General features: G+C 43.4%; 1 protein-coding gene across 1 annotated transcript in view; it reads right to left on the bottom strand.

Annotated features, from left to right (window-relative positions):
* FAXC (failed axon connections homolog (Drosophila)) overlaps nucleotides 1-10,052 on the bottom strand; it is a gene marked incomplete at its 5' end in the record, with an annotated part of 12,227 nt that extends 2,175 nt beyond the window's left edge. The window contains 2 exons of the mRNA XM_009710407.1: nucleotides 5,144-5,361; nucleotides 9,979-10,052. Of these exons, the coding sequence (XP_009708709.1) occupies nucleotides 5,144-5,361; nucleotides 9,979-10,052 (292 nt within the window). The remainder of the gene's footprint in view (nucleotides 1-5,143; nucleotides 5,362-9,978) is intronic.
* Nucleotides 10,053-10,322: the final 270 nt, after the last annotated feature.

Below are 10,322 nucleotides of genomic sequence, written 5' to 3'. Positions count from 1 at the left end.
CAGCAGGTGAAATCCACAACTGCAGCTTCCCCTGTGCTCACCACTTCTCTAACTAGGCCAATTACAGAGCCACCACTGACCAAGGAACCTCCTCCGCTCGTCACAGCTGGCAGCACATACACACTGCACTAGCTCTGCTGCATTTAAAATCTCCTCTGCAGCCAGCAAGCACCTGAAAGCACAATTTTCTCCTCTGGTGCAAACCCAAAATCATTCAACCGTGGCTTGAAATCATGAACGTGCTTGCTGAAAGAACCCGGTCATGCTGCATCTCTTGTGCGTGCAGATTCAGTTTCAGGTTACCCGTCTGATCACACAAAAAGAGAAAGTCGTACCCAAAGCTTTCCTCTCCCACCATTTGCTCAGGCTGAAACCAATGCACCAGTCGGACTGGCAGCAACTGCGCAGAACTGACCTACATGTCGAGGAGGAGGAGGAAGCCATGGGCAGGAGCGAGCAGCTCCTCTCACACACCACCAGTGCGGTGTTCCCATCCCCAAACACTGGTTTCTACCCGGTGGGGACCAAAGAGAGCCACGGCGGGCACGCGGATGGGCAAGTGGAACAGCAGCCGCTTGGGACTGCGCTGGTCCAGAGGAAGGACATGTCTGCTCCACACCGCTGTTCTGCTTACCTCTCTGGGCACCCCAAAGCCATGATGGTCCTAAGTGGCCACCACAGCACAAACAGATGGATAACTACCTAGGACAGGGCAGAAAAATCACATTTCAAAGCCACCATTTGCAAAGAAACACGCAGTTTAAACTTGCTTCCTTGTCACAGGCATGAGACCTGCAGCAAAGACCGCACGTAGGGCACACAGGTGAAACACGGGGTATTGCAGAGGTCAGGTTAGATGGTTCACCGTCCCTGCCTTGGCCCAAAGTGCTATCAACTCTGTGAAATGTGGTACGTAACTGAATTCTCCAAATCCAGTTATTCCACCTCCCCAGGACATTCTTCCCCTGCCCAATATAAGCTGCCTGTAATTCAGCAGGTTATTAAATATCAGGTTATTGAGTGAGTTCAGAAAAACTGTCCAGCAGTAAAATGCATCAAATTCCAGAGTACAGCACAGCGAATGCTGTCATCCCCCTGTACAATAGCGCAGCAAAGCAGCGCTCGGGAATAACCAGTAACCCCCTCTAGCCTGTCAGATGTCATTTTAACATGGAGTTAACTCTCCCCAGCTCTTTCACGGTTGCATCAATTTATTGTTTGAAAACTACGTACAGGGTTCTGTCTTTTCAGTACCTCTGCGCTGCCTAGCATTCACAGCTCAAAAACTGGTCCCCAAACCACAGTTATATGCCAACACTAGGAATTTAGCACCATACAACCGGGTCTGAGACTCAATCCATACCGATGTTGTGCTGGGAAGTAATACCGGCTTTTCCATCTTGCTACAACTAAGGCAGGCAGTGAGCGAAGGCTGAACCATCCCACTCCTTTGCAAACCGAGTGGTTGCCCAGGCGCAACACCCCACACCTTCAGGTGCATGGAAACGAAGGGGAAGAGGAGGAAACAGAGCTGTAAATCTGGGTTTGGGTCACCCTGATTCGCCTAACGTGGCCTCCACGCATATTTCCTTCTACCACTTCCAATCTGTTCCCAAAACTTCCAGTGGAACTTTTTCCCAGAAGACTTTCTGACAGACCAAGTATCTCTCAGTGTCTAGTTTTACACCAGATTACACAGTGGCTGTCACATCAAGGCTGCCATAGTGCTAATCACCTCAAACACCTCTCTGCATCCCCTGGCTAATCCAACAGAAACGCAATCACCTGGTCACGTTGGACTTGGATCAAATTTGTACTGCCCAGGGATTTGAGAGCACACAGCTCGGCTATTTACAAATGCATAAACCAAAGGATTCAAAAGCAGCTAGCTCATGTTCAGGTTAGTCTCACCTCTGTGTCCCAGCTCTGAGCACCCCTGCCCTCCACAAAACATCAAATGCTTTTCAAAAGCTGGTTCAGGCAGCTGCTGCCCTGCAAACCCCTGCTCAAAATCCCCATTTACCCAAAAGCCTGAGGCAGACAGACAGCTGAGAGAGCAGCAACAGATTTATGGGCACTGCTCACTCACTTGCATCTTTTAAATAATTACCAAAATGTATATTTTTATGTACTGCTAGTTCATGCGGCCAGTTCCCCCCACTTCCTCACACTACTACCAGGCAGCAGCAAACTACTACAACATAAGGAAACGACATTTGTGGTTTAAAGACCAGAGGACAGAGAGCAAGATGATACCAACAGGGCAGGCTGATCCATCACAGCAGGATTCGTTCCGATTTCCACATTTATAAAGAGACCTGGAGGAGGCTGTTAGGGAAACAGGTACATGGGAGAAGGAAAAAAGATTCTGAGAAATGAAAAGAAAGAAAAAAAAGCACCCAAGATGTGACTGGGAATGTCAAAAGAGCGTCATAAGACCTGGCAGCTGCCAAGTTATCATTCTCTAGAAGCAGCTCTTGGAATTTAAAAGTTATTCTTGTTCCCGTGTGAATGGTCTCTGTTAAAAAACAAGGAGCATTAATCTGATATGCCTGATGACTGACAGCTACAGTTTGGTATGTGCAGCTATTCTGCTTGATAGGCATCCTTTTTAAGCTCTTAAAATTGCCTTCTAATTAACGGCCAAAATGCCAACTGCTTCCTCTTCTGGGAAAATACATGGGCACATATAAGTGGAGGGGAATCTCACAAAGATTTTTAGGCTGCCTGACTGCCTTCTGCTTCCCCCTGTGAAACAGGAGAGTCTCCAGTCAGGCTGGAAGTCCTCATCCCACCTCCTGTCCCCATCCCAGGATACTACTTGGAGGTCACAGTTACTAGAGCCAACCATAAGCAGTTGGCTGGAGAAAACCTGAGGATGCTGATGTTAATGAAAAAATCAAGGCAACTACAGAAAAGTAGACAAATGCACCAATAATCAAAAGGGCAGATATAATGAGTCACACAACTGCACACTGACTAATCTGACATCCATTTCAGAAGGGAAGATGAAAAAAATGTACAATATTCAGCCGGTAATGTAGTAAAATAACAGGAATACAGCAGTTGTCCATCAAGGCTTTTTGAAGTACACAAGGCATAACATTCTCATCAACAATCTGGAAGTAAAAATAAAACCTCTGCTGATAACATATGTAACATACAATTAAAAAATTGATATAGTGAAGAAAATATTTTATCCTTGAGGATTTCCAGTGATTTTTCCCACCAAAAACAAAAGTAAGAGACTGTTTGATTATAGCATTTACCTGCACATGGAGATGACCCAGGCCACCCAGGGAGGAAGGAAGAACTAAGAGGAGGCTCTGCCTGCAGGCTGGAATCGGACAAACTCCGATTTGAAACAGGTCAGACTTTGAACAGATTTTGATGGTGACTAACATCTGCTACCAATTACTAATGAAAGTGATGGTACCTCCACCTGCTGAAATCTCATAATTAAAGCTGGATGCCTTTTAGAAAGACACATTTCAGCCAGAAAAAAAAGACAGAGGCCTCAAGATAGCAACCAAGCAGTTGGATTCACAGAGGTCTGTCTAGATGATTTAATGATCCCTTTGAACTCAAAACTTTACAAATCTGAGCGTCAGTACAGACTCCAGAGATAGAAGGATGCAGATGTCAAAATAAGCGAACCAAGTGACTTTTACAGGTACTCGAGAACCTGTTTCAGTTTTCTCTTGATGGCTACATCTACTCTTGGCAGACGAGGATGACTTTAGCACAGACACATCCACTGCCGCTCCGTTCAGCCTGCCAGCACGTTCTAGCCAGAAGCAGGGGGCTCTGCTGAGCTCCCAAGTCATAGGCTGAACTCACTCCAGCTCCGTTCCCAACCCCATTCCTCTCTGCAACATACACAGAGCTACGCAGTGCCAACCTCAAAGCTACAGCAACAGTAGTCCCACAGTTGCGGACACCTCAAGCTGGCCACAGCTCTGCAGCAGATGTGCCCTGACCTCCTCTTCTAAAATAAGCTGCTCCCTCCCTTCCTCCTCCAGAAACAAAAGGTGCCTCTTAAGCTCCAAAAACAGGTTTTCTTTGAAAACACACTGGAATAGGTAACTTTTTTTTGTTAACAAACAAAATGCAGCATGAGAAAGCATTGACAGAAGCAGAGCTGCCAACAAATCTTCCCTTTGCCTACTGTGCCCATGCATCATCACATACCGTTTTTCCACCTTGCTCCCAAACCAGCAACTCAGCAGGTTTGTTTCAGAAAAAACTCCACACAGCCCCATCTAGGTCCTCTGCAACAGACCTTCCTTTCCAAAACACCTTGGAAGTCCACAAGCATCTCTGTTCCTTTCCTTTCTCAGCAAGCACTCAGTTTCTGCCTCCTGCTGGGCTCTCCTCACCTTGCTCCCTCCATCCACCCCACACTTACCTATTTAGCACAATATGGTTAGCTCTCAGCAGACTGCAAGGCGAGAAGTGCAGCGTAGCCAGTTCCAATGGAGATTTCAGCCTGAGCTACACAACCAAAATGGGGCTCATGTGGTTCTAGCTAAGCGAGGTCAGCCTTAAGACTAACCCTACGGGATCCATCCCTGACAACCAAGAAGCCTAAAACCACCTATTTTGAGAGCACAGACCCATCTCCTACTAGCAGCTTTGAGTAAAGGTGCTAACACCAACCAAATACAACAAAGTCCAGCTCATCAACGTAACAACTGCAAAGGGTTTTCAAATGGCAGCCTCATAATGATCTATCAAACAACCATGAGTCCTAGGAAGAAAAAAAATGAGATTTCTCCCAAAATATAAATAAGAGGTTTCATTTGCAGAACTAAACACTATGTTTTCCTAAATTCACACAGCAAAATGCTTGAAATCACAGGCCACATTCTGCTCCTCTAGATACAAATATCTGGTGCTCAGAGAAAAAAAGCCACTTACCTTTCTAGGGACATAACAGGGTAGCAAACAGCAGGGAAAGAAACACTGTCCCTACCAGAGCGAGGGTGGCACTGAACGACAGCAGCAGCGCAGACTCTACCTACTGACAAAATGAGACTACTTGTGTACACGATCAAGCTGCCAGGAAGTACTCGCAGTCGATTTCATCCTGTAGACAGCGGGCTGTGAACAAACAGAACACGCGCAACTCGCTCTACGTTACCCAGGAGGCCTGCTAGAGTCCGCATGTCCTTCTCCATCAGCGTGTACATCTCCTCCTCCGAGAAGCGGCCAATGCCATGGCCGTACATTTCCCGCTTCACAATCCCTTTGGTCAGATGGCAGAAGATCCACTTCAGCAAGTCGCTGAAGGGGCCGAAAAGCGAAACCATCTTTTGCGTCTCATGAAGATTTTCCACCCATTGGCAATAAGCTAAAGTCCTAGAAAGATGCAAAAGTAAGTTATAGCGGTGCAATATCCCAACAGCCCATCACCACCCTGCAAAGGCTTGCACAAACGTTAGGCAGCAAGCTTTAACGCCGAGTGCTCGCTGGCCTAATGGAGAGGTAGTTTCCAGTCAAGAGCAGACCCTGAAGCAACTCAGAGCAACAGCAGAGAAAACTGACTTTGCAATACTTATGCAACGTTGATTCTCTCAGTAAATCACGGCTCACTTCAAGAGAAAATGAAATTCACATTGCAATATAAAATAAAAGCTGCAGAATTCTGCTAAACTCACATAACAAAAGGCCGCGCCAAAAGGATTTATTAGCTAAAGATGATTGACTGCACAGACCTGGGGAAAACAACAACAAAACAGCCCACAACGAAACCAATCTTTCCCACCAACCTGTTCTCCTTGCTTTCTATACTGCTGAAACTTAGCCAAGCAGTAATGTTGCCCCAACATAAATATTGTAGCAGGCATTTCTCAGAAGATCCCTGTTCTCCTCAGAAACTAACAATGACAATCTTTTAAAAATAAAATAAAATAAATGAAGAGGTGGTGGTTACTGGGTTAGCTTTCCCCTGTATTTTTTCTTCTCTTCAAAACATTGATTTTATGAGAGAGGGAATTTCTAAAGGACTCTGTTGTATTTCAGGCTGTATTTCAGCTTTATTGAAAGGCAAATATATTATTTTGAAAGGTCTTTTTATAATTTCAAAAAAAGTTTTTGTAAAATTTGTAAAAATTTGTCTTAGAGCTGAAATTTTTGTTTCCTACATGAATTTTTGTCCTTTACTAATATTGTAAGCAAACAAAAATTTGCTGCTGTCGCTACTCAAGAAACTTACAAAAAAAGAAACATTAACTTCTTTAATATCTACCATCTTCTGACATTATGAAGAAACCAAAAAGACCATATGACTTTTGTCACCAAGTCCAAGAGATGTTGGAAAAAAGGCTAAACACATCTCAAAGTAGACATGACAAACATGTGAAGCCAAAGGGGGCTCAGAACCACTGGGAGTTGATACCCATATTCCATGATCTTTGTAGCAATTTCCAAACTGAAAAATCTAAAAGTGGATTTACATATTTGAGATCATATGAAAAACAGGTTCATGGAGACAGGATAAACTAGCGAAGCTAGATCAAAAAGTCGAAATATCAAAAGTTGCAAGTTCATGTATTCAATTATATTGGATACTAACTTAGTAATCAAACGTTTCCAGTTCCAATATGATCAGAGCTCAACTTTTTTTCAGTTTGGAATATGACTTCAGTTTTATCATTGTACATATTTCTAATAGTACATAATTTCCTTAGTGCTGATATGGATCATCTAATTCAAGAAAGAAAGAAAACAAAAGCAGTATCTCCTGGAGAACTCATGTGGATTTTTTTTTAATGTACAATTTATCAAACTCCTGTGTGCCATGGACAGAAGTTGAATTCAGCAGTACCATCAGGGAACAACTACATTTACACCATGAAAATATTCTACTCTTCTAAGTTTCCACAAATTCTTTACTTGAATTACTAATAACATGAGGTAAAAGGAGAATATTTGGCATAACAGCTGAAGAAAGATCCACTTACAGCTCAAATTTAGAATGCTCCCAACAGAGCAGGTGAAAGACATTTTAATTCTATTAAAAATTGTCCACTGCAGGACAACGCCTCCCGCTCAGACTGATTTCATTAAAGTCAGTGACAGGTTTTGCTGCAAATGCACAGTGAAGAACAGAAATGTGCCTGCTATGTTTCTGATGGCTTTTAACCTCAACAGGTTTCTCCACAACCTCTTGCACTGTATTAATATGACAAAAGCATCCCGCTGACATTTCACACGCTTCAGTATCACTCTTCAAACAGGAGGAGCTCTGCACAATCCTTGTTTTTCAAAATGGATGGATCAACTCAAATCATTGGGTTGGTTTCAGCACAGCGGAGTTTGAAACAAAGCCAGATTTAGCGAGAGGCACCAGCACAAAAGGGGGAACGCAAAGCCAGCAAGCACAGGAGTAAACAGCTACTGAAACTCCAGAAGTACTAACTTGGGCTAGAAGATGTGGTGCAAGACTGCCTTGTTCCAGGAACAAAGGTAAAACTGGATTTAAGAAGGATGGAAAGAAGACTGGGCTGAAAGCATAAGGGTGCTCCATAGAGCGGAACGCTTCAGTAGTCATGTTTCACAGGCCTGGGAAAGGACAAGGTCCCTTAGGCAGGTATAGCTCTGAATAGGAACAAAAACCCTGGTCTCTCTGCGAACACTGGGAAACTGCAAATACTATCTACATCTGTACGTTGTAATTTATTACTTGAATACGCTAAGTCAAACTTGCTCTCTGAGAGCACCGTTTTGTGTCTCACTGCAAAAACGTTCCTTCCCCAGCATGAACCTGATCAGCTTCACCTGGCAACTCTGCAACACAATGTAGTTGCTTTAGGACGCAGGCCTGGCCACCGAGAGGGACAAGAAGAAAAAGAAGCCAAAACAAAACAGAAAAAGAAGAAAGGAGACTCTGCTGCAGCATTTTTTTACAAGTCGCCCCAGTCACACAGGACTAACTTGGCCCTATGGACTTGCCATCACTATTGTTCACTCCAATCACATCAGCGAGCTGGCATCACACCAAAAAGATCAACCACATCCAGGATAGTTTTAATTTCATGAGACAGGATGAACAAGGTTTCCCACAAAGCTAATTAGCCTATACTTCAAAGTAAAAATACATTTCCCCAGCGCTTACTTGCTCCGGGGGAGAAGGTGATCTTTGGGTCTGGAAGAGGCAGAGATGAGATCAAGCGTTTAACAACCAGGACAGAGAGGCAGGAAGAGCAGAACTGCACAGGACTGAGGTAATCCTGCTTCAGTTACACTGTTAAGCACAATCTTAGACATCTGCTTGTCACTTTGAATGAGTAAAGTTGTCACATGTCCCAAATCTCAAATTTACATGGGCAATGAAGGCAGCTAAATAGACAATCACAGAGTCTACTGCTAAAATTTCAGGTTCCAACCATGCAAAAGCAAAGAAAAAAGCAGCCTCAGATTCAGAGAGGCGGTTAAAAGCACTTTTAAAACTGGCTTTACAAGCACTTTGTTAAAAAAATTCTATTCAAAGGTTCATTACCTTTTGCTTCCTACCAAAACATGCTCCTCTGCATTTAATCCCACCCATCACCCCTCTGCTCAGACTACATTACTAGACCATTACCAACATTACAAAAGACTAGGAAATGCCAGAAATCAGATAGTCCACATAACCTACTTCAACATAACTATACGCTTTAAACTACAGTCAGTATTTATAGGATGAGAAAATTATTTTATATATTGGCCTGAACTGAGCATTTTGGGAAACAGTAACATTCCCATTTGTGCCAGCGCATCTGTACAAATCTTAGAGTATAAATAAAACAACAATGTGTTAAAGAGCAATGCTGTGGGGGTGAAGCAAATCTGAAGTCTAAATGTAGCAGCAGCTTTGACCTCAATACATAAATCAGGAGAGGAGATGGAAAAAGCGACTCCTCAACAGTGGCATCCCTGATTATCCCCAAAGTGTCTGAACATCAAGGCAAGGGGGAGGCATTCACAAGGATGTGAACTGGCAGTTATTCTTCCTATCTGAACCTGTGCAGGCTGGAATTTTTTGATATACAAAAGTATTATAACAAATTCATTCCACAATCAGCTGTAGAAACTCTACCTGCTGTGCGACTTCCCAGAGCAACTGGCTTTTAAGCCCCCAGCGGCATTCAAGCTTCATCACTGTTAATAGCAGGAGAGACATGGTTCTTACAACTGGCTTGATGTATTTAAACATATTTATATTATAAACATATTTTATGTTTAATACATGGCAAGTCTGAGTACCAACCAAAGTCAGATTCATTTGTATTCTTGTACCATGTTTTTCCTGTACTTCAAGTACTCATCACATATGTGATGTTTACACGGTCCTCTTGAAAATTAGTTAAATACATATGTGTGTATATATATACACACACACTTATAAATCACTACGGTTGTGTTCGACAATACAGCTAAACCAATCTAACGGGTTAGTTTGGTTAAGCTGCATAGAATTATAATGGTTGGAAGAAATCTCAAAATCATCAAGTCCAACCTTCTACCCAACGCCACCATGCCCACTAAACCATGTCTCAAAGCACCACATCTAAACGTTTTTTGAACACCTCCAGGGATGGTGACTCCACCCCCTCCCTGGGGAGCCCGTTCCAATGCTTAACGACTCTTACATTGAAGAAGTTCTTCCTAATATCCAACCTGAACCTCCCATGGCACAACTTGAGACTGTTTCCTTGTCCTATCGCTAGTTACTGGGGAGAAGAGACCAACCCCCACCTTGCTACAACCCCCTTTCATGCATATTCAAGGCTTTAGGTTCTCACTAAGCACATCAGTGTCCCGGACCCTCTCCTAAGATTAAAGTGCCAGAAAGCACCTCGCAGCAACCGCTAGCCCTCCAGGCACCAGTAGCTGCCACCGCCAAGCCCAGCGTGCCAGTGCCAGAACTGATATAATGTACTTCACATCTGGTACTGGTAACCATAGTTAATAATTACATGGCTTTGAACTTACCTTGCTTTGAATCTGGTCAAGATGACCTTGATTAACAATAAAGGATTCATGAAGGGAGCTAGGGTATACAAGTCCTGGAAAATTGATGAGAACATCCAGGACTGATTGTGTTAAGCCTCTGAGCACAAGTTACTTGACAATCTGGCAAAGTGACTATTTGATTAACCAACTTGGTGATTAAACTAATTTTTAAGGTGTCCTGAAGTGAATTATCTTCATTATAATACTAAAAATCACACCCACAGGTCAAGACGACCCTTGCCCAGGTGAAGACCCTTCCCCTGCGCATGTGTAGTTATAAGAATGAATATGTAATCATATGTAAATTGCTAACCAATCAGTAT

The sequence above is a fragment of the Cariama cristata genome, unplaced genomic scaffold (genome assembly GCF_000690535.1).
Source record: "Cariama cristata isolate BGI_N322 unplaced genomic scaffold, ASM69053v1 scaffold20010, whole genome shotgun sequence".
Taxonomy (NCBI): domain Eukaryota; kingdom Metazoa; phylum Chordata; class Aves; order Cariamiformes; family Cariamidae; genus Cariama; species Cariama cristata.
Note: the sequence above shows the minus strand (reverse complement) of the source record. Positions and strands in the feature narration are given on the sequence as shown.